Source organism: Archocentrus centrarchus, chromosome 15 (assembly GCF_007364275.1).
Source record: "Archocentrus centrarchus isolate MPI-CPG fArcCen1 chromosome 15, fArcCen1, whole genome shotgun sequence".
In the NCBI taxonomy this organism is placed as follows: Eukaryota; Metazoa; Chordata; class Actinopteri; order Cichliformes; family Cichlidae; genus Archocentrus; species Archocentrus centrarchus.
In genome coordinates this window covers 16,250,758-16,274,984 of record NC_044360.1, presented here as the reverse complement: position 1 = coordinate 16,274,984, position 24,227 = coordinate 16,250,758, and the positions used below count along the sequence as shown (strand labels likewise).

The following is a 24,227-nucleotide window of genomic DNA, read 5'->3' as shown; positions in this document are numbered from 1 at the left end:
ATTCATCTGTTAATGTTCCAGTTACTAAGTTTTATACTCTCCCTTATACATTTTTTTGTATTTCTTTCCACTGTTAAACACATGGAGAAAGTTTCCTGGGTAAAGTTTATCTGTGTGATACCTGACTGCACTAAGTATCTCATTTTAGTTTAGGTTTGACAGGTAGGTGAGAACAACTACTGAAAGATCGACTGAAAATGCAGAATTTATAATTAGATCCACACCATTATATTTCCTTTGCCCCCCCCCCCCCCCACCACCACCACCACCACCACCACCACCACTTCTGAGAGAGACAGAGAGAGAGAGAGAGAGAGAGAGAGGCCTGCAGTCTAGTTACTATAAAATTGTCACTTAACCATTTCTTAGATAATTACCTCTTTCCCCTAATAATTTCTAGCGGAAAGAGGCCAAGTATTTTTCTTCTCTATAAAATAAAATAAAATAATTTTTTTAACAGTACAGACTGGCGAAGTCACTCAATACGTCTTTAAATAAAGCTTATAGTTTTCAAAGAAAATAATAAGTAGCCTACAGTGTGTCAAGTTATATAAAAAAGCGCGTTAAGTGATATTAATAAAGCTACATCAACAGTGCCCAGTCAAACTGTGAAAGGTGCAGCTGTTTGCAAAGTAAAATCTTTTTTATTTATTTTTTGTAACACATCATAGGCAAGTTTTACAGTTTCTTTTAATTCAGCACCTGCAAAGCTCTGTGTTCTTTGATTTTTCTTGTTCCTTTATCAATTCGTAGTTCATTGGAGCAGGGTTGCTTCCTCTTTTTGTTGTCGCCTAAACCGTTTAGTTTTGGATGATCGGTCAAAGATTCTGACAACCAGCGGGGAGAAGCACGACGCCCAGCCGGGGAGAGAACGCAGGAGGCCGGACAGATTTACTGGGCTGCATCGGAGAGACGCACCATTAGACAAGGGAGAGCCATGCCTCACAGTGCGGGTCGATCAGGTAAGAATTTGTCCCGCTCCCTCATACTAATGTCAGCGTTTGTTTGCAGGTATGTTGGTTGCACTGTGCGGGACAGTCTCTGGCGGATGTAGCTTTCTACCTAATATTCATCTGGATTTTTACTCTATATTATTATTTAACGATTCTACGCTTTTTTTTCGTTATTGTGAACTGATTTCACATATATACATTTTGTTTTTGTTATCGCATAATATCAGAAATTAAGGTAAGAACATTGTATTTAAATGAGATTCATTATTATTATTATTATTATTATTATTATTATTATTATTATTATTATTATTATTATTATTGCACAAATTTTCTAAATAGTCTATTAATATCAGCTACATACTTGAGGCTCTAATTGAAAACATAGATCACAATCTAATTCACCTCTCAATTTTGAATTTAGATGGGAAGATCAATGGAAAACAGTTGTAATGATCTAATTAATTATGGCAAAATTAAAAGCAAGTAAAAAATCAATCTGTAATGGTGTCGAGAACGGAGTCAAATTGATATCCATCTGCTCCCTTTATAAAGCACATGAATAAGCAATCTAAGGACGCAGCTGATATCCTGCAGTTTGGCATAGCCTACCCATATGGCTTTGGGTGTCAGGAGACTCCAGATCATGGCTGGATGCTGCACGTGGCCCTCGATATGATGCTGATGCGTTAACAAATAAAGGGAAAATGGATTCAAGGGAAAATATTAAATTACATTTTAAAAAATGGAAGCAAAAGTTTTACGTGCACAGTGCCTTCAGCGCTTGAGGGTTTTTTTTGTTTTTGTTTTTGTTTTTTCAGCGTTTACTTCACTGACCCCTGGGTTTTTTCATTGAGAAAAGGAAAAAAATGAATGAACTTTGGCCATTTAAACAGTGCAAACTGGGATTGGTTACATTTTTTTTAATGATTTAGATCAAATTGAATGAATCTCTCCAAACTAGAGTTATCTACAAAAGCTTGAAAGACTGAAAGTTAACAAGCTTTACTGTCAAGAAGAAGCTTTCAGGGAGTTGCTGTGCAGTGGTGTCACGGGGGACATCAGGAGTCCTCGAGTATATTTCAAATGCCTAATTAATGAAGATGAAAATTGTCACATTTCTGTTAATCTGCGTTATTTCACTCTCAACTGGCAGAACAAATAAATCTACAATCAGATTTTTTTCTTTTGTATTTAAATTAAGTTATAAGGAAAACATGTAGCGTGGGTAATCGAGGGAGTTAAAAATTTGGGGGAGGACTCCTGCATTGTCTCAGACAACAGCAAGATAAAAACGGTGGTGTCGACTGTTGGTATGAACGTGCCTTACAGGCCATATGTTATTTTTACTTATTTATTTTTTTAAGGAACGAAGGGAAGGATTTGTTTTGTCCTCCTTGAAAATTGACCATCCGTCCCTTCCTCCGTCTCTCTTTTCTGTGACTTTCCACTTCCACACATGTCATTTTATAGTTATCACATTAGCCTGTAATTTTCGTAGTAGTAGTACAAGCTTGATATTTACATTTGCAGTAGCGTGTGGGGCCTATTTGTTGATGGGGAAACTGCCTAAAGGATCTGTAACTGTTTAACCCTCTACCGATATCATTAAAAACACTGCCGAACATTAATTCCCTGAAATATATTAAAATCAAATGTTCTCATGTAGTGTGCCAACAGCTCCGAGACTCTTTACTGTATAATGCAGGCAAGAAAAAAAAATCGAAAACAATAATCGCATTAGGTCCTTTGTGGCTGTGGTTTTAAAAGGGGTGAAGTCAGGACTAGCAGTTTCTTAATTATCACGCCGTTTGTTTTGCTGTAGTACTGTGACACGGGTACGTCATCGTGGCACTACAGAGAAGTATGGGGGCAAATAGGGGTGTTGTGGGCGAAATAGCAGCAGCTTTAGGGCAAAAGTGCACTGACGTGTGAAATTACAGCCCATGGTGCTACATATTGTACCAGAAGCTCCCTCCCCAAAAAATGCAGAAACAAAAAAAAAAAAAGAGGAATAGTCCTCAAACTTGTCCAGAGGGCAGCTGGACGCAACACAAAAAAAACATGAAGTCCACAAAACTTCTAAATAACAGCCAAAGATTACGGTTGTGGTGGTTGTGCCTTTTAGAAACAAATATATAAAATTCGGTTGAATGCAAGGTGACTGCACTAGCACTCTGGGTTGGGTAACTCACCGCAAAACACAGTTTACAGTTTACTATCAGCCTATTTATAGGAAAAGGTGAGTGCTTTCTGATGGATAACCTGAAAAAAAATACATTAGTTTAAATACATAGAAGTTAATGTTAACCTCCTGCAGGTGAGTACTTCTTAAATCACCTTTGATTTAATATTTTTTTCTCTCTCGCTTTCTGACGGATTGAGTTCCTACAAAAAAGATTACAAGTGCGTAATTGACAGTACTCTTACCACCAACCTTTGACCCGACCAGCTTCAGCAGCATCAGACCTCCTTCCTACCTGCCTCCATGAGCGCGGTGGGCTGTGTAACCTACTGTATGAGCGCCATCTACAGAGCGGCGCTGCACACAGGCACCGGAGTAGATGATGATGGTGATGATGATGGCCTGCTGACTGACGCTCCCCTGCACACCTCACACACCTCTGCTGTGACCGCACACACATACCTAAATACGGTCTAGGCGTGAAGCAAGGTAGTGTTTGAATGTGAAAACTTGTTCTGTTATTTAACCAGCTCAAAACAAGCCCTTTGAATGCTTTTTAATGTATTTTATTTTATAAATCCCTGTTTACCACCCCACCACCGCCACCACCCACAAAAAAAGCATTCAATTTTGAAACAGATGCAAATAAAGTTGATTAAATAAAATGAGGGATAGTTCAGTTTTATCATTGTTTGATTTAGAAGAAAATTGTATAATCTGTAATTATGTAATAATGATCGCTTTAAGTGTGTTTTTGGATCTGCTGACAAATATCTTCCATGTGGGCATCTCACTGTGTTTGTGTTGGTAGTCCTTCATTGAAAGCGTGTGAGCAGCATGACTTTAAAGTAGCCTGACAGTGCTTTACCTCTTTTCTACCTCCTGCCTTTAATTTCCTTGATTCTTTACCCCCAAAGTCTCATCATTTCCCATTTCGTCTCCCTCCCCTTCCTGGCTGTCGGATGCAGGGACCTCCTCATTTGAGCTGCAGGTTTTTACGTGGGCGAATCACAAAGTGTTGGAATCTATTGCCTTTGTCTGACAAGTCATCCATCTCTATGCAAGGGGATCTGTGGGATGGAGGTAGGAGGGGGTGAACTGTGGGACTGCAGCTTTTAGAAACAGACACACAAGGAGAGGGGTTTCATTTTCTGCCCAAAGCTTCGTTCAGGCACAGCCCATTCTGGAGGAGAGGGGGACTCGCTGCTCTGTACTTCGCCGTGTCCATGTTGTTGTCATCTCCGCCCCTATCTGATTAAACCACAGAGCCTGCCGGTCCACCACGCCGTAAGAGGAGAGGGATTTTTCGGCCACAGATTCCAGAGAGGAGCAGTGGAGACTCGGCTACGCTTTTGTTTTCCTCATGATGTCCTTTAAAAACAAACAGTGACCCGCTTTGAGCCAATGTTGCTGCGACTGGTGCGCTCTGCACACGCGTGGGTCATGCACTGCACCTGACAGCCCCTTCTGCAGACTTTTGAGTTTAGACTTTTCCAGGAGGAAAACTTAGCATCGCCCCCAAGAAGTTGTTCACTGCTGCAACCCGCGGACTCTTCCCACACGGACTGTTTCGCACCAACATATAAGTCCTTGATTTTGTTTTTCTTTTTTGTCATTTAAGCTGCATCACCGAGGCGAAACGGCGACCTCAGTCGATTACCTTTCTTTCCTTTGCTATCCCATGGATATTCACTGCAAAGCAGACCCCTTCTCAGCGATGCACCGTGAGTATGCTGAATTAGTTTAGAAACCAAAACATTTCTGTCATGTGACTTTATTTTCGGAGCAAAAAAAAAAAAAAATGGATCTAGTGTGCTTGCAATGATTGCACTCTAATTTAAACAGGAATGAAGCAGTTAGAATAGCGAGACGTGAAATGATTGATATTTTTATTGGGCCTCGTTATGTTTTTTTTTTGTTTGTTTTTCGTAGGCTTCCTAAGATGTACACAGCTCTCAAATTTAAGATGTTATTAGCTTTATTTCATTTTTTTTCCCCGAAATTCAACTTTTTCTTAAAACACTGGCAGTGTTTGATTGAAAGACTAATTTAAAAAAAAATTGTTTTAGCAAATTTGACATTAATATCATGAAAATATAATGCAGAGTAAATAATGACAGATGGCTGATGATTAAAAAACAAACAGAAAATTCCTGGCTGATTTTTAAACGCACGTGGGACCCCGGAGAAATTTGCTTTTATTTCCGTTTTTTTTTTTCTTTGTTTTTTTTTTTTCTTTTCTCGGGACGTAGTTGTGGAAAGTTTATTAACCCAGAGGTCAGTCGTGATGAAAAGATGTACGCTGCTTTAAGATGCAGGTGAGGAAATAAAAAGTCAATTTAAATACAAAGCTTTTACTACCTGCGAAATCACCTGCGATTGTTAGGCTACTTTTAGAGAGACAGGGAGCACGCTGTGTGCAAATGCACGGAGCTTTAACGTGTCACTTTATTTCCAATCTCACTTTGGATTCGGGTGGTAAAGAATTAAACGGACAGCAGAGGTTATGAAGCAGCTGCTTTTTGTTGTGGCTGTTTATTTTTTTCCCCTCGCGTATTCCTCCATATGATATGCATAAAAGAAGACCCGGACTCTGTCTAAATTATTTATCCCTCCTCCTTCGCACAATCCGCGTTGGTAATATGAGTTATCAAAGCTTGTTTTAATTATTTACAATAATTGTGCAAGGAAAATTAAACAGGTTGAAACGTAATATCTGCGACATGTGTTAGGCTGCAGTGGAGGAGATCCTTTTGGAAAATATAGCCTAACTAAACCAGTGAGCAGGGACAGAGGAGATTCTTGGAATTAAAAAGAAAAAGTAGATAGATTTTTTTTTTTTTTTTACATTGTAACACAATTAATGTGTTTTGCTTTATATTTGAATAATGCATTTAAAAAAAAATCTAAAATGTATTCTTTTAAAATTGTGGCAGCCTCAATTCATGTATCTTAAACTGTTTATTATTATTATTATTATTATTATTATTATTATTATTATTATTATTATTATTATTATTATTAAAGCACCAAAGTTTGCTCAAATTTTAATTTGCGTTATATTGTGTGTGTTAGCGGTACTGTGACTTCACCATTTAGACTGAAAATGCAACACACACACACCAGTGACGAACACATGCAGTAGATGTCTGTTCTCCAGGTATGTAATGTTATGTCCCCCTCCCTGTATTGCTGTTGTATCCCACGCAGGGCACGGCGGTGTGAACCAGCTTGGCGGGGTGTTTGTGAACGGCAGACCCCTTCCCGACGTGGTGAGGCAGCGGATCGTGGAGCTGGCCCACCAGGGCGTCCGGCCCTGCGACATCTCCAGACAGCTACGGGTCAGTCACGGCTGTGTCAGCAAAATCCTCGGCAGGTAAAAGGGGGGATACACCACCAAACAGAGCCCTATGTGTGTCAAACATCAATCTTCTATAGCTGCTATATGCGCACCCAGCTCTATTTCAGCTTCAGTCATCGGTTATATAGGCAGGTCATTTTTCCCCCCTTTCTTTCTCTCTCTCTCTCTTTTTCTTGAACGCAGCAGTTCTGTGTCCCAGATTTTCAATCCATCACCTGCAGCCTCACGAGAGAAAAGCGTCATAATCATGAAATAAATGTTAAGAGGGGAGTTTACAGCTAAACATTAATGAGGAAAAATATCCCAGAGAAATATGAGGCTGACTGTAGGTGACAAAGAAATGGTGCCATCATTTTAGAAATGACTTCAAAAAAAAAAGAAAGAAAAGAAAAGAAAAAAGACACGAATTGGAATATTAGCAGAAACATTTCAGAAAACCACCACAATATACCTAAACTGACCTTTAAGTATCATATGACACTGGGAGAAATAAACACCAATATATACTTTCCGTTCCTATATTTGTTCATCGGTGTAAACGTTAAATCTGAGAAATTAGGTCATTTTACTTCAGAGCACAAATGCTGTGAGATAATATTCTGAAATATATTTTTTTCAGCTATCAGAAGGCATTTCAGAGGTATTTCATTTCACACACACTGAATGTTTGTCACCAACATTTACCAGTAGGTCATGGTGGCATGTAGTGCATGCTACTGTAAGCTTATGCAGACTGGAAATGAGGTCCAGACTGTGCTCTTACAGCTAAACTATCCTTTGTTCTGTCCTTCTCACTGCTCATATTGTTTGATTTTAATTACATTGCTTTTCGTTGAAAATCCTCTTTGTGCGCCTTCCAGCTGACACTTAATTAGGCCCATATAACAGCACACTTCCAGGCCAATTAATAGATTAATGCCGCCATAATTTTCGTAGGTATTTTTTTTCCTGTAGCCTATATGTAACTGCAGAAGATCGATGGAAACTGTTTTCACAAAAACAATATTTCTCACCCTTCTCACTGATCACACGACTGATTTAAATAAAGGAGGGATCCATTCAGGAACACTCGCTCTGTCCCCATGCAGGTACTATGAAACCGGCAGTATTAAACCCGGGGTCATTGGTGGCTCCAAACCAAAGGTTGCAACTCCAAAAGTGGTGGACAAAATTGCAGAATATAAGCGGCAGAATCCAACCATGTTTGCTTGGGAAATAAGGGACCGACTACTGGCTGAGGGCGTCTGCGACAATGACACGGTTCCCAGCGTTTCATCCATCAACAGGTAGGTTGAACAGTTTCATTTCATTTCTTGGAAAGCGCGCTAAACTGCTCCAAAGCGCGCAAATTCTTCCAGAAAAAAAAAAAGGCTGTTAACTTATGTGATGGAAAAGGGCAAAATGGAGCAAAAACTGAAGGAAATAGATTAGATAAAATGATGGAACTCTTTGTCGTTTACCAAATTTGGCGAAATATCTATAGTGAAATATATACATAAATAATTAAACACGCACGTAGCTAATATTGTCTTCATATATAAGGCTGAACCGATCCTGTTCGGGGTGGTCTCACAAGTGCAATTCAATCCCCTGTGCGGCCCTCCACAACACAGCCAGCACGGGAGCTGGAGATGGAGCCGCGAAGAATCACATCTGTCTCGATAAAAACCGATCAATACAGCGTAACCAGATCCAGAGGCAGAAGGAAATACCCAACAAAGTCGTTCAATACGCGGACCACACTGCGACAGAGGCGGCAGCACCATCTTTATTGTCAGGCAATTGTATTTTCCAACGCGGAGGAAGAGAGCGACAAGAGACCACATGGGCTTATAATGTGGCCGGACAATTTAAAATTATTATTATTATTATTATTATTATTATTATTATTATTATTATTATTATTATTATTATTATTGGTGGTGGTGGCAGGAGTTGATTTAATTGCAGTATAAGTACAATAAATCTGAAAAATGTACGAAAAAAAAATTCGTGTGGAAACAGTGGTGATCTGTGGGCAAATGTGGGATAAAGGAGTTTCTGTTCCACAAAACCAGCGAAGGCAGCAGACACCCTACACCTTCACCTTTCCACATGAAGCAGGACAGCAGCAGACAAAGTATCTTTAGACAGAGGACTCTGGTGAAAAACCCCTCTGCATGTGTGCAAAGTGAAAAAGCCCGCAGTGCCTGCCAGTGATGAACTTTGGTTAGGAGGCACTGTTCCAGAGAGCTGGTCATCAGCATTACATTTTAATGAGCTGAAGAGAGTCTCATAACACATCCAGCTAAATGCACGAGATGGATGAATCTTTGCAACAAAAAAAAAAAAAAGAAAAGAAAAGAAAAGAAAAAAGTTGAAAATCAAATTGGAAATGATTGTTTCAACAGGTTTTTAACACCATTGTGTGTTTGCACTTGTTGTTCATAATACCACAAAAGTACATTTATTATGTATTTTTAATGGTTTGGTTTTTTTTTAAGCATAAAACATTTGTGATACTCTGCTCAGTCTGAACTTTGTGGAACGGCACAATTAGAATGTAGAAACAGGCCCTTTGAAAAGCACGTTAATAATTAACTATCATACTTTGGTGCACTTTTCTTCATTCTTTAAGCATGGCATCACAAATCACAACATAGCAATCAGTGAGCTTCACTCGACCTTTATTCCCTAAAGTGTTTCTTGGAATTGAAGAAGGGTTAATTGACGTTGCTTTGCTGCATAAACTGCACTTCAGTATTTTGAAAATCTACTATTTACTCCAGCGATGATCGCTATCATTTTCAAAGTACAGGCTTTTTAAAATATTACTTTAATATCTTACTGCTGTTGTTAAAGGGAGGTTTGGGAATTGTGTGGAGGAGGAAGAAAGGGAGGAACAGAAGTATAAGAGGGAGTCAAGGGGACTGAAAGGGAGAGTGGACCCCTGGTGGTCTTTGCGGCCAAGGATCTGACCTCTGCTCTGTTGACTAAAGAGGATGTCCTGGCCTTAAACACATTTTTCCTGCATTAATTATTAAAGATTACACAGAGACTGGGTTGCACTTTGTTTTGTTGTCGCAGAGAGAGGAGTTTCCACCCGCTGCACCATGCCCAGTGGACAAAGGCATACCCATAAGCGACTTTCAATCATATTGATCCACATTTTAATACTTCTTTGGGGATTTTTTTTTTTTTTTTTTACAACAGCGAAACACCAAAGTCGTTAATTCATCCATCCAAATTGCTTATTCAATATCAACAACATAGACTTGAAACAAAGTCCTTGAATTTATGAGATTCCCTCGAGTCATGAGGTCAGATAACTGTTGTGGTGAGATGTTAGAAATTCAAATAAAATATTGATGTGTGTTTTCTGGAGGAGACTACCAGCCTTTGTTGCCCTGCCTGAAGGAGAGAGCATGGAGGACGCATGAGATAGTGAGGGGAATGAAAAGAGTCTGATGTACATTTTTGCCCCTGAGGAAGTTAACCCCATAGATGCCTGATTCAGAACTGATAGCTTATTGCTTATTGGATGCCACGTGTGAGTGCCATTCGCCTCATTTGCAGTCTGTAAAAGTCAGTTTGTGTCACATATCTTTCATGTGAGAGGGCCACCATGTGGTATTTTTGTCTGTACACAATGCTGCCTGTTATTCAATGGTCTCACGTTCATCTGTCAATCAGAAGATTACCATAGTCATGGTTTAATGTAATGCGATCATGGCCCATAAGAGCTGAGCTTGTGTAAATCCCACTGTGCCAGTCTTCCTAAAAGAATTACAGCAATCATCAAATATTGTAAAATAATTTATGTTTTCATTTTTAAATTGCTGTAGGAGCTGCTTTAGTTTTTTTATTTTATTTTTTTTTCAGGTGTACAACAGATTAAATAACACTTTGCAAAAGCAAACATCACTTTGCTTTTGCAAATAAGATGCTATTGGTTTCCTATCACAAATAATTTATAGATCACCATTTGCATTTGCTGTTCCTCTCTGCCATTCATTGTCAGCTTTTCTATCTGGGAGTTCCAATCAACAGGCTCTGATCCTCAGTTAGCCTGGGGGATACCTGTGTGCTACACTCGGCAGGTAAAAAGAGCAAAAACTGTGAGAAATACAAAAATGAATCGACGACGAGTAAAGGGAGAAAGAAAGAAAGAGATGGGGGCCCCTTGAAAGGCAGCTATTGAGAAGTACAGTAAAACTGATAGCACACTGGACAGTAAAGAGAGTAGAAATGAGAAAAGAGGATGAGAGTGGGAGTGAAAGATCAGGTTTGAGAGATGGCGCGAGAGAGAGAGGGAGAGAGAGAGGAGAAAAGAGGGAGTGGGGAGCAGGAGAGGCAGATTATTAGAGTTGGCCAGGTAGAGCCAGTGAAGCTGATCATTGAGGTGAATTGATGTGATTTCATGCTTTGTTTGCAAGATCATTCAGACCAAAGTGCAATGAAGACTTTCCCGCCACATCACATCTTACTGCTATAGGGACTTTATCATATTTCTAACCTCAGAATCCAGCTAGATTGAATCCACAGTCTCAGGGGGCAGCCCCCATTCAGTCTCACACAGGAGAGGAGAGATTGCCCCTAAAGCCTCGAGATTGGTTATTGGTGACACGGGCCCGAATGTGAGGATACAAGTGCCCCAAACGATGGAGCACTTGTACATGCACAGACGTAAGTGGACGTGATGTGCCATGTTTAAGTGTCCTGTGGTGGACTGGTACGGTGTGAAATCTCAATGCTCTGAAAGCACTATTGATTGATCCATGCGTGTTGTTCCTCTTATCAGGATTATCCGCACCAAAGTCCAGCAGCAATTCCACCCATCCCCTGATGGATCCGTTACACCACTGTCCCCGCCCGGCCATACCATAGGTGAGCATAAATACAACTACACAGGCCAATCAAATGAGCAAATCAGGGCTGTAGAAAGAATAAGAAACTGCAAAGAAAAGCCCTACACATGAACTTATACATGCATTTACCCATACTAACGCACATGCACCTGAAGAAAGGTGCAAACACACGCAGTACTGCATGCACACTCTAACTCAGCTTTCTCCGTCAGTGCCCAGCACAGCCTCCCCTCCTGTGACCAGTGCCTCCAACAATCCCGTAGGATCCTACTCCATCAACGGCATTCTGGGTATCCCCCGCTCCAATGGCGAGAAGAGGAAACGAGACGATGGTAAGGGAAACATAAGATCCCTTTGTTTGCCATCCTTTTAATTCTTTTCATCACTCATCTCCTACTTTTTTTCCTGTGTGAAGAAGATGGCATTTATGACAGCGCTGCAGCCAAGTGTGTTTCTGTGTGCTGTCTCCAGTGACTTGTTATGCTGTATATCAGGCAGGATGAGAGTTGCGAGAGTGCTGTGATTCAATCAGCTTTTCGATGCCCTACGTTTTACCATACGCCTACAGAGCTGTATCTCAATTTTATATCGTTCTCAGATGTACTGTAGATATCCCATACAGCTGTCATACACTCTAAAGCCCTTTGGAAAAGACATCAGCGCTGCTGCTCTGTGCTTTTATTCCAGTAAAGTAACAAATACCAGAAACAGAAGCTCTTTTGAAATTTCCTGCCTTGACCCTATCAGATGAATTGTGATTTAACATTACGCACTATAAAAAGTACATTTTTAATTGTAATTTTGATTCTATTTTTTCAGTTCTACTTTACATTATTCTTTAAAATAATGTAAAGTAGAACGTCACACGATAGAGTATTTTTACTAGCAGGGGACTGGCAGCAAATAGGTCTAGATACACTCAAAGATTAAGTGGAAGCCTATCCGGTCCAAGCCAGAATTTCTCATTCCAAGGTAAAGCAAGAGAGTGGACACACACACTGCCTGAGGGCTAATAGATTATCGGTTGTGCAAACAATTGGCTTTTTTAATGCCTATGAATTAACATGTCCCTGGTGGAGGCTTGAACAGGTGTAGGAACAGACCGGTGGAGGCAGGGAACGGGCTGCGTGCGTGCGTGCGTGTGTGTGTGCGTGTGTGTGTGCGTGCGTGCGTGTGTGTGTGTGTGTGTGTGTGTGTGTGTGTGTGTGTACACAAGTGTGATTCTGTGCTTTGAGGTGGCTGATGGGATGTTGAAAATGATCTCAAAGAGCACTTATCAAAACAGGCCACTTCCTTCTTTTATGTTTCTGTCTCTTTAGTTCTCTGGAGTGGCAACCACTTGGATGGGAGGAAAATAGGACATTGTAAGTTTAAGTTAGACAACCTTCTCTTTTGCTTTGGTCAAACAGATCACAATACTCTCACGTACTCTTTTTGCTCTTCCAGGGTAATGAGTTTATGAGTTGTGGTGGGGAAGACTTTTTCACATAGATTAGTCCCTGAGTAATAAAAATAAATAACGCTAAATAGACTAGAAAATCATGTTTTCTGTAGATTGTCATAAACACAATGCAGTTTATTGAAAATGCAAATTTTTGTCATTTCTATTTGAATTGGCTTGTGATATCAAGTTTTTTGTGTGTGTTTGGCTGATTTATTTATTGATTGTTTTTAATTATCAATCCCCCACATTTTAGAAGTATTGTATTTTTATTTTACAAAAAAAAAAGAACTAGGCATAACTGTACAGCAGAAAATGTTCATTCTGTCAAAACTAAAATCTTTACATGCATCTTTGTCAATCAACTCAGTAAACAAACAATTCACTTGTAAAAAATGAAGTAAGTATGTGAACAGATTAGAAACAAAAGGAGATCAGAGCAGGAAAAAGTTTTCATTTTCAAATCTACAAATAATCGACTGAACTGTGTTGCATGTGGGTAAACCAGTGATATATAGATTGTTTTTGTTAATGCTTGTGCCTACATTGTGATAATTTGATCATGCTAAATGAAAAAGTATTGCACACTCTTTGTGCTGATGGTGGTGCCTTGTGATCCTGCTGTGGTTGAAGTCGGTGGTTGCCCTTTTAGGAAGAAAAAGGTCCCCATTACTGCAGGGCTGTAGAGATAATGTAGTGTGACACGCGTTATGTACACCAGGTCCCCGTAAGACGAGCTTCAGGGACATAGGTGCCATAAGAGCTATTAATCTGTCCTTGTCATGTGTTATTGCAAATTAAAAGTAGCATGTTACACTGGACGGCTTCGAGTGAAGATGGGAGGAGGAGAGGCAGAGGAGCAGGAGAATGGGTGAAAAAAGCGGGTTTATGAGGGAAGGAGGGAAGAAGGAGGTCCTGGTAGCCTCAATGAGAATTGAGCAAGGATCTGTGCATGCCTGCATACACACCTATGCACGGAAATGCGTCTTTCATGTGTTGGTGTGTAACTTTGTGGCTTCCGATGCTCTTCACACAGTGAACATAGTGACATTTAAAAAGAATTTGCAATTCTGCAGAGAAAAGCTATTAATTCACAAATTAACATCTCTCTCCCTCCCTCCCTCGCTCTATCTTGGATGTGCATACTATCGAAAAGACAAAAGAAATAGCCTTAAGGGGGGAAAGAGAGTCTCAGTCCTATCTGTGGAGAGATTGGTTTGCATGTCTGCAAGCAGCGATACCAATTATGCCAGTGCTGGGAGAATGCGTCTCAATGCGCCCCTCTCCTTTGCTCCCCCCACCCCCCACACTCCCAAGCCCCCCCCCCCCCCCCCCCCCCCCTCCACTTCCTCCTCCCACCACCACTACCACTACCACCACCAGCACCACTACCCCCCCCCACCCCAAATCTATCCATAGCCAGATTTATTTGTGTATCTCATTACAGGAAATGGAATGTTGTTCCTGCCAAATGCATTAATAGTGAAGCGGGGAAATTAGCCTGTTGTACAGCCTGCTCTCACCAAGTCATTTAAACCTATGGTGGAGTTGGAAGCCAAGACAGAGAGGATTGGGTGACAACTTCTGTGTGATTGTAAAATATGTATTACAGTTCTATAAGTCCATGAACTTGTTTGAAAGGTTTGAGCCTTCCAGTAATTTCTCGCAGATGATTTTGAGCTAATTGACATGTCACATACCTGCATGCTGTAATTTGTTCTCTTTGTACAAGAAATGTGTTTTATTAGGGCTGCAGCTTTATGTAAATTTGGTGTTTTCTTAGCATACATTGACAGGTTACTCCTGACCTTGTTGCTTGTTTGCAGTCAGGTTGATGTGACCTAACTGTATGTTTTTCTCATCGCTGCCCTACCAAGTCCTGGACAGAGCCCAGCGGAGCTCTGGGGAGGACAGGCGGTAGGGAGCTACGGTGATAAATTAGATGGAGAAAGAAAAGGTCATAACTTGTGATTGTTGCGTGGGTGTGGGATAAGTGTAGAAGGAGCTGATGAGTGTGTGAGTGGAGGGGAAAAAAATATGGCCTAGCAGGCTGCACATTCATGACATTAAAGCACGATCGTCGGCAGCAGCCAGAATCATATCAACCTTGCTCAATAGCTTGAGAAAAAAAAAAATGAATACCATCACTTTTTTGATTTGTTCACATTTGATATTTGGCCCTTTTGGAGATTGTCCACAGTGTATCTTTTAACACATGACCCATTTGTAGCGTTTATATCAGTTACTGTATGGATTTAAACCTGGGCCTACACTGGTTGACTAGTCAAGCCACTCCATGACAATGAGTCAATAGAGGATCACTTTGGAAAATAAATGCATCCAGAGCAAGACAGAAAAATGGAATCATGAGCACCATGATGGCCCTGATGGGGTGTGTGTGTGTGTGTGTGTGTGTGTGTGTGTGTGTGAGAGAGAGAGAGAAAAGCCCAGGTTTGAGAGGGGCCACAGAGCGTAACATAGAGACAAGAGGCTGTTAGGACAGTAAAGGAGGCACAAAAGGGTCCACATTGCATTCCTCCCCCTCCTGCTTCTCTGATCTATCTCTGTCTTTCTCTTCAACATTTCATTCCTCCTCTTGTTGTCCCCTTCTTTTTCCTGACTATTGTGGTTTAGTAACGTGGCTGTATGAGACCCAGTGTACAGTTGTAAACAATATACAATGAGATCCGTTACAAAAAAATATAAAGAGAGGAAATTCACTCAGTGGAGAGGAATCATGTCAGAGAAAAGTCAATTATGGGCAGCAATGCAGAGAATTAATGGAGCGATGCATTACTCAGCTTGAGGAGGGAGAAAAGGAAAGAGAAAAGTAGGGATACGTTAATTGCATTTCCACAAATACTCACCACACAGGGCGGCTGTGTTAAACTACAGACTGAAAGCAGAGGAGGACAAAGAAAAATACAAGATGGGCACGCTACAGTGAGAGAGGGTGTGTTTCAAAAATATCTTGATTATCAAGTCATTTTTGCCCAAAGTGACTCCTAAATAACAATAAGAATTTTATTAAAACCAAGCAGATTTTTGCATATTTCAGCATGTAAATATTACTTTCCTACAAACCTGAGCAATACACAAAGAACCACCAACCTTGCACTGAAAGGCCAACTAACTCTGCCACTTGATCTTATTAAAATTCTGGACTCGCAAACAAATATTTAAGTGGTTTTATTTATTTATTATTAACTTTCTACAAAATCAAGTGCATTTTTTTTTTTTAAAGTGAAGCTCTTCAAAATCCTATCATTGCAGCTGCGGTGGAAGCAGTGAGAGCAAATATCAAATAAGCATCACTGTGCCTGCTGACAGTCAGTACACTGGTTGGTGGTGCTAAATCGAATTAATAAAGCTCTTAAACATGCCACAACATAACAGGATCTTAACAGCCATGGCAGTGTTGCTGCTTCTCTCCCTCTCTCTCCCCCACCCCACCCACCTCTCTCCTTTCCGCTTCAGAGCTTTCATAAATATAGCTAGCTTACAGGGAAGGAGTGTTCACCCTCTGGGTATACCAGTTTGTTTGCGCTCTCTCTTTTTTTTCCCCCCCAGCTTAACAGCATTTTTTAAAAACATCAACAAATGATCCACAATTTGCAATAGCATCATTCCACCTATCAGCGGAGGCCGAATAAGTAAAGCAGCCTCTGAACTGGGGGACTCCATGTCATTGATTTACGGAGAGAGCCAGGCAGTGTGTAGGAATTCATTTGCCTTTCAAACAAGCCTCCACCTCTACTCTTCTCTGACTTATCTTATCATATGAACAGGAGAGATGAAAGAGGGACATTAGCGCCAGCACACCACCACAGGACGTTAACATCCCCCTTAGAGACAAAGCAAAACACGACTGATACTGCTGAGGTCTTTTTCACAATAGCTACTGTCACTGGCAAACTGTGTGAGTGTGTGTGAGTGTGTGTGTCGGTACAAAAGACTCAAAGTGCACACATGTGAGTAGTTTGATGAAAGCCTGCGACAACTTTTAGATTTTCAGAATAATTGTCTCTGGTGCTTTGAGTCAATACAAAGCTGCAATCCGCTTAAAAAAAAATCCCTGAATGCATAATGAAAAATACACATTTTTGGACAACAAGGTCCAACAGCACCTGTTCTGCATGCGTGAATGTCACCTTTAGAGATTCTTGTTTTTTATCTCTGTTTGTCTCCTCGCACTTTTGTGTTAAAACAAAGAGACGCAGTCAGATGCTGCTGTGGGAGTGGTAAGAGAATACCTGCTGAGACACCCAAAGGGGTTGAAGAAACACTGAGAAAAAGAAACAAACCAATCAATGAGACACACACAAACACACACACACATGCGTGCAGTCTGACAGTCGTGCTTCACACTCCACTTGACACGCTGACTGTCAAAAGGATGAATCTGATTTAATGCAGCTATCTTATGGTATATATCAAATGCGAATCTCTAATGGCAAACACTGAAAATAAATGATTTATTGTTATTCCTGCTAAAAGGCCAAATCAGTAATTTTGTTGGACATATAAATTTGAAAGATACTCACATGTATTCACAATTACAGTGAGTGACAGAGTGATGAGAATAGCTTTAACTCTGTCCCCCATAAAGATGACCTCACCTGAACCCTTAACGACAAGTTTTGACACCACAACATATACGAATAAAGACGTGGTTTGATGACTATTAGAATAGGTTTTTCCATACTAAGCCGTACAGTCAGAAATCACCCTCACTAAATATAGCAGAAACCACTCAGTTCAGAAAAGAGAAACAAGGGTTACTCCTAGTAGGCATCCAAGCAGGAGAGAGTTAACATCTTATAGTGTTGATTATGTAGTTTTAGTTATTGTTAGTTATCAGTCCATGTGTTAAAAGGCCTTCTATTAGTTTCCAAAGTGCATCAGAAAGTATCGTACGAAGGGAATTTATGTCCTTTTGCTGCCTGTTCAGAGGGCCTGATTAGGTGTATAAGGCTATGCTGGGTATAAGCATGCTCCACATAGTGAATGACAAGCACTTGCTATTGATCAAGCTTGCCCCTTTTCTCAGACCAGCTGATGTGTGAGGTAATTAATGACTCTATTTTCCTCTGTACCGTAGATGACAATTGAGTTTCATACAGCAAAAGTACTACTCCTACAACCCTCCACCCAAGGGAGCTGTTTGAAAAAAAAAAAAAGCCAATGCTAAAATATTCTGTTAACTCATGGTAAGAAAACACATGTGGCAGGAGAAAAATCTGATTCCTTCATAAATGTTACACAAAGCAAAAGTCAATATATTTTAGCAGTGAAACACACACACGCACTCTCTCTTCCATCTACACATAACACACACTCATACCCAATTGCAGTCCTCTATTCCATTCTCTCCATGGATCTATTTCTTGGTGCGAATCGGGTTCATCCTCTGGCCTCAGCCATTGAGAAAAGGTCAAGCAGCCGAGCAGAATGGCAATAACGCCCCTGAAATGGTACCATCAGTGGAACATGATTGATCAATTGAATTCCATAGCACAGAAAAATGTGGGATTAAGTAGAGTATTATACGCACAATGAGTTGAGGCATGATGTTCATTCCAAGTTCATTTCGCCTCCCTCCTCTGCTAGCGGATCAGGCAATCAATAGCGGCCTTGCATATCATATATCACCGCTGGCTCGCCCAGGAGAGAACATAATCTGCTGCAAATTTAGAATGACAGATTTGTACGGGAGCTAAAGCCCTCATCCGCTGTTGGTGGCGCAGTATAGGGAGGAAAGGGAGGGTGGTGGGAGGCAGCCAGGAGAGTGGAGGGGAATGCTGGCTGGAGGTTTTAGCTCTAGATCTTTTTTTTTTTTCTCAGTGCTCAGGACATGATGAGTGAGCAGAGGGAGAGCGGCAGTGGTGGCAGTGGACTTCCCTGGCCGAGTTGATAGGGTCAGAGATCAGAAGAACGAGGGAAGCACAGGCTCATTTGTTTATATAGAGTGTGACCCAAGTGAGGAAATGCATATGATTGCCCTGAACACCCCGTCCTCATTCGGCCCTGAGTACCATCCCCACTCCATTCTCTTTTCCACAGGACAGGCAATATGTGGGGGATGGAAAGAGAGGAAGAGAGACAGAGTGAGGGAAGGGTAATATGTTCAGGAAGAAATAGTACAGTTAAATAATGGCTCTCCATTTCCCGCCGGCAGAATGAGAGGCTCTGTATGTAATCGCCAGCCCTACTTTCTCTTCCTGAAACACACGGTCTCCCTTACAAGTATATATTTGCACTGAAGGTAATCCATCAATTACCATAGACCTATCACATGATGACCACGCTGATGGTGGCTGCAAGGAGTTGTGGGGGGAGGTAGAGAATTGCTTGAGTGAGTGTATGTGTGAGAGAAGGAGAAAGAGAGAGACAGCAAAAAAAAAAAAAAAACAGAGAGGGACATAAAAGGCAGACATGAGTTTCCTTGAATTTACTATTGCTCATCATGCCATCACTCTCATACGTGTTGAGCTCCAAATTCTTGTTTTTTTTCTCATCTAGTCTGCTAGAATAATATAAAGTAAAAAGACTGGATCCAAATTCTCATGCTAGTGTCTCCCCCCTTCCCTTTTTCCATCTTTTCCTTTCTCTAGATGGCTCTGATGGTTCAGGCCCCGGCAGCGACTCTCAGGGCAGTGTGGAAAGTTTAAGAAAGCACCTGCGAGCGGATGCCTTCACCCAGCAGCAGCTGGAGGCCCTCGACCGTGTGTTTGAAAGGCCTTCTTATCCTGATGTCTTCCCCACTTCAGAACATATTAAACCAGAGCAGGTTCGACACACACATATCTCCCCACAAAATAAAATTGACAGCATTTGCACTGATTTGTAACTTTATGTAGCGAACCGATGAATGTTCAGGTGACAAAAAGCTCAGTGCAACGTCTTGCTCAAAGCAACCCGCAAGCCTAGAGCCTATAACAGCGGATAACCTTTATTTACATTCATTAGACTGTTAAACAACAAGAGACTATTAATTTTTCCATTGGAACTCTATGTGGGTGCCCATGCAGCCTTAGCAGTGCCCTAATTGAGTTCATTTTCATCTCTGCGCGATCGTGGGGAATTACAGCAACGATAAATCAGAGGGACAACCCCTCAGCCTGCTATACAGCCCCTAATGCAGCTAATTACCAAAGTGATTTCTACGGCAAGATCAATACCAAAACGAATTGGAAATGACTTGCAATCACAAAGAGTGGAGGAGAAGGTATTAAAAAGGCGAGAGGGGGGTAGCGGAGGGGGGAGAAAAACGGCGTCAGAATGGTCCAGAAAAATCAGTTTTAATTTAATGTAATATTAATCAGATGGCTTTCCACTCTTTCTTTTCTCTCCCTGTTTCCAGAACCCCCTCCTTTTCTTAAACTGGTGAAAAGGTGGGATATTAGGCTATTAGGGGCTTGTCTGGTGTCTGCATCAGGGCATTAAAAAGCCATTTTGAAGAGGCCAGACTGAATAGGCCTCATCCCTCCCACACTTCTGGCAGCCATGTGGTCAGGTCATTCAGGCCCCTCTGTGCTTGCCACTCGCCCTCCGCCCAGCCCTGCCCGGCCCTACCCGCATCCCATCTGCATGACAAAATGACTCTTGTGCTGCTGAGGCCCAGTGGAATAGAGAGGAACATCCAGCCTAGTGCCAGGGAACAGTTGTAAGCACACAATTAGAGTTTATCTGGGATAGAGGCAGACAAGACTGGGGTCACCAGCTTGCCCCTATGGGACCCCAATCCATTCAGACAAACAGATGCGTGCGCACACACACACACACACTCTCAAACAAACACTCGCAGGCACACACACTTATCCTTTCAAAGAAGAGTTGTGTCAGGAAGTGTCATCTCATTAACAAACAGGATTCATCACAACTGCTGGCAAAGTCTTAACATGAGATATAGGTTAATAAACATTAAAGACACTAGTTGGTAGTTGAAGTTTTCCTCTGCAGTAAACTGTGAATGAGAAATTGTAAAAAAAAAAAAAAAAGATGAAAAGATGGCCGAAGTGGCACCGAATATTTTATTAGAGTGGAAAAGGAAAACGATTAAAGCCTCCGATATAAGGTAAAAATACAAATAAAAGTATAAAAACTCATAAAGCACAACTCAGGATTTTAACATTTTATTAACACACTTTTATGTGTTCATCCTGGAGGCAAAGCACAAAGGGCTGATTTTGAGGTTGTTCTCCCCTTTAAAAAAAACACACCACATGTCTCTCCTGTAACAAAGCCCTGAATGTCTCCTCCCTTGACTGGTCACAGGGATGACTGCAGTGGAGCACAAAGAGCCAGCTGACACCCCGTCCTTTCACTCCTCTCCCAATCCCTCTCTCATCCCTCTCTCCCTTTCTGCCTTGCCCTCAGACAAGCTCTAATGCATGCATACATCATCATAGGTCTTGGTAAAGCACAGGGAGCAGGGGCAGGGGTGATGTTCACAGAATTCACAGGAAATGTACAGCAGGAAATACAACGTGAGGGGTATTCACCCAAACATATTTTTTTATATTGTCACCTAAACTGGGAAATCTGATCTAAATCCAAGAGTGATCTTAACCAGATCATGACCTGATCTGGTGGAATGTGAAATTTAATTAAGGCAGTGTGAACTGCTATCTTCAATTCCCACCTGCTCACACGTGTTTTTTTTTTCGTTTCTTTTTTTGTCGACAGGCGAATGAGTACACGCTCCCGTCCCTGAACGCTGGCCTGGAAGATGTGAAGCCGAGCCTTTCCACCAGTGCCAGCTCTGACCTCGCCTCGAGCGTCTCCCAGAGCTACTCTGTTGTGACAGGTACAATCTGACTCATGCTACACTGACGCCTAAAAGAATACACACAGCTGCAGCGAGCAAAATACACTGGCAAGATGAACTATGTGTTCTTTATGGTATCAAACTCTTCAAAAGTTTCCTGGGGGTTAACCTGTTCCATTTATTTCAGTCCATCTGATAAGAAATAGCTCAGTCAAATTAAATTCATTTTTTCTAGCAGCTCCAGATGGAAAAAAATGAATTCCCTTTTTGATAAATACCTCCATACTGTCATTTTTTAGGGTTCATATTTAAAAAGACATCTTCATCTCCCTCTCATCATCATTGACTCATTAAGATTTTGACTGCAGCTTCCTGATGGCATGTACATATTTCCAGCAATATAAAGTTCTTATCACCATTTTTTTTTTTTTTTTTTAAAAAGAGCTCTTTCAAGGCACTTTTTGAGGTGCTCTGTTTATTTCTAACTGACGGGGGGGAGTAATAGATCATCTCAGCCCATTAAATCCCACAGGTCTTTCGTGCAACGCTCCTAACTGGCCATTGTGTTAGCCTGGATTGGCCCGCTAACAGATTGACTGGGAGCACTTCTCATAAGAGACAGCTGCTGTTCTCGCCACGACACGACGTTGTCATCAAACCCTATCATAGCCTGTTGATTGACAGCGGCTGGAATAGCACAGTGACTGGCTGGCTGCCTTATGCTGTGGATAGAGAGAGAGAGAAACAGAGAGAGAGAGAGGAGTACTGAAAATTACATTTTTTTCCCGATTCGTGGACTGATGCGCTGTGCAGTAGTAGAGAAAGGAGTGAAGAGAGGATGAACTACTAAGAGTCAACAGGTAATTGCAGGTGCAGTGTGTTAAATATCTTGTGGTATCTGTATCATATAGCCCCCACAACCACCCCTGTGTTGCACTATGGCTGTGGTTGTTCTGCTGTCCAGGTTGACGGACATCTGGTTAATTGAAATATTGTTTCATGATTGCTGTTGAGGGTGTTTCCCAGGGGAGGTTGGGTTTACTGATGGCCACACTGACTCGAGAATAATTATGAGCCTTTTTAATAAAAGTCTCCTAATTATGCAGTTGGAATCAAAGTCAAGGAGTGTACTTTGTGCGTGTACGTGTGTGTGTGTATATGTGTGAGAGCTTAAGAAAAGAGGAGGACAGCAAGTTTGAAAACTACAGCGGCCCTTTTCATATGATCCCCATAGTTCAGCTACAGGCTCGGGGATAGAGCTATGGGAAAAGAAAGACCCCCTTTTTATTCCTGAATAGGTGGGAGGTAGCTTTGCCCCTGAAAGTCGGGCCTCAGGAGAAGAAAGGTGTGTTTTTCCCTTTTATGGTGGGGCTCCTCCTATGAAAGTGGTCTCGCTCTGGGGAGCACACTCATAGCAGGTGGCCTCCAAGCCACCTGGGGGGTTGGGGCCTCCTCCTAAAGCGATACACGTGAGGGCCACAGAGTAAAGAGAGGATGAACTAGGAAAACTTTTCTTAAAGTGAAATATGACGGCATGTTTTGGTACAGCCATTTTAAAGATGTGTTTGAATATATTGAGCACCAAATTAAACTCAGAAGTAATATCCTGTAAACTTTTATTACCCAATTTTCACGACTATGCAAAGTAATGCATGAGGCATTTGATTGTGTGGAGGTTGTTAGTGCATAATATTATTTTTCCTTCCATTAGCAAACCCTGTAAATAGGAATGTATGCCAAGGCTGAAAAAATGCTAAATTACCTTCCTCACTTAGGCTGGGATCCAATTATCAATAAATTATGTTCTCATACTGGATGGAGCTATGAGATTATATTCATTCTTTAAATGTTTTCTGCTCCCAATTAAAATTCATACAGTTATTGATCTTGTTGATTTTTATGTCCTGAAATTTGCATAATCTATTAAAGATGAATGATTAATGAAGTGCTCAGCTTTGCATTCCAGCAGCGCTACAGTGAAAGCGTGGTCGGCCATCTTTTGTGTCCTGGATGTGTGAAAGAGAAGGTTACCTTGGAAGCAGCCAAAATAGGGAGAGATTTAGCGTACTTTAATGTACCACTGGGATTTGGTAAGATGCAACAGTCATTTAAAAGAAATCCTTCTACAATCTTATATAAAAATCATCAAGATTATTCTTAAGGAAGGCAAATGATGTCTTAAGCAAAACATAATGAATGTAGCTCCTGCTAATATTGGCAAAGATATCACATTAAACTGAACATGAACAAAAGTACTGGGCCACCTAAACACTACATCTACAGGAGCTGCTTGGCCATGGAAACCCATAGCATGAAGCTTCTGCCACACAGTTTTTGTCCTGATGTTAATGCCAGAGGAGGTTTGGAGCTGTGCAGTCACTGAGTCAGCAGAGCGTTGGCAAATTTTATGCTCTAAGCAGCTCAGCACCTGTAACTGTGGATCTGTAACTTTAGGTGGTCTGTCACTTTGTGGCTGAGTTGCTGTGGTTCCTAAAAGCTTCCACTTTGCAATAATGCCAGTTACAGCTGATCGTGGCAGCCTATTACAGTATCACGCTTGTATTTAGCAAGCTATTTAGAAGGACCTATTCTTTCACAAATCTTAGAGAGGCAGACTGCATGGCTAGGTGCTTGATTTTGTACAGTTGTGGCAATGGGACTGAAAACACC

The 24,227-nt window shown here is 41.3% G+C and overlaps 1 protein-coding gene across 7 annotated transcripts in view; it reads left to right on the top strand.

The window, feature by feature from the left end:
* The first annotated feature begins 919 nt into the window (after positions 1-919).
* The window catches only part of pax2a (paired box 2a), a 32,919-nt gene continuing 9,611 nt past the window's right edge, over positions 920-24,227 (top strand). For 2 of the 7 annotated variants that reach the window (XM_030748565.1, XM_030748567.1), the window contains exons 1-10: positions 920-962; positions 4,760-4,862; positions 6,349-6,514; positions 7,119-7,139; positions 7,588-7,785; positions 11,280-11,365; positions 11,559-11,678; positions 12,666-12,710; positions 19,402-19,577; positions 21,476-21,596. In XM_030748565.1, coding sequence (XP_030604425.1) covers positions 4,820-4,862; positions 6,349-6,514; positions 7,119-7,139; positions 7,588-7,785; positions 11,280-11,365; positions 11,559-11,678; positions 12,666-12,710; positions 19,402-19,577; positions 21,476-21,596 — 976 coding nt within the window. In that variant the 5' untranslated portion in view covers positions 920-962; positions 4,760-4,819. The remainder of the gene's footprint in view (positions 963-4,759; positions 4,863-6,348; positions 6,515-7,118; positions 7,140-7,587; positions 7,786-11,279; positions 11,366-11,558; positions 11,679-12,665; positions 12,711-19,401; positions 19,578-21,475; positions 21,597-24,227) is intronic. The other 5 variants (XM_030748566.1, XM_030748569.1, XM_030748570.1 and 2 more) reach the window with 5 other exon arrangements.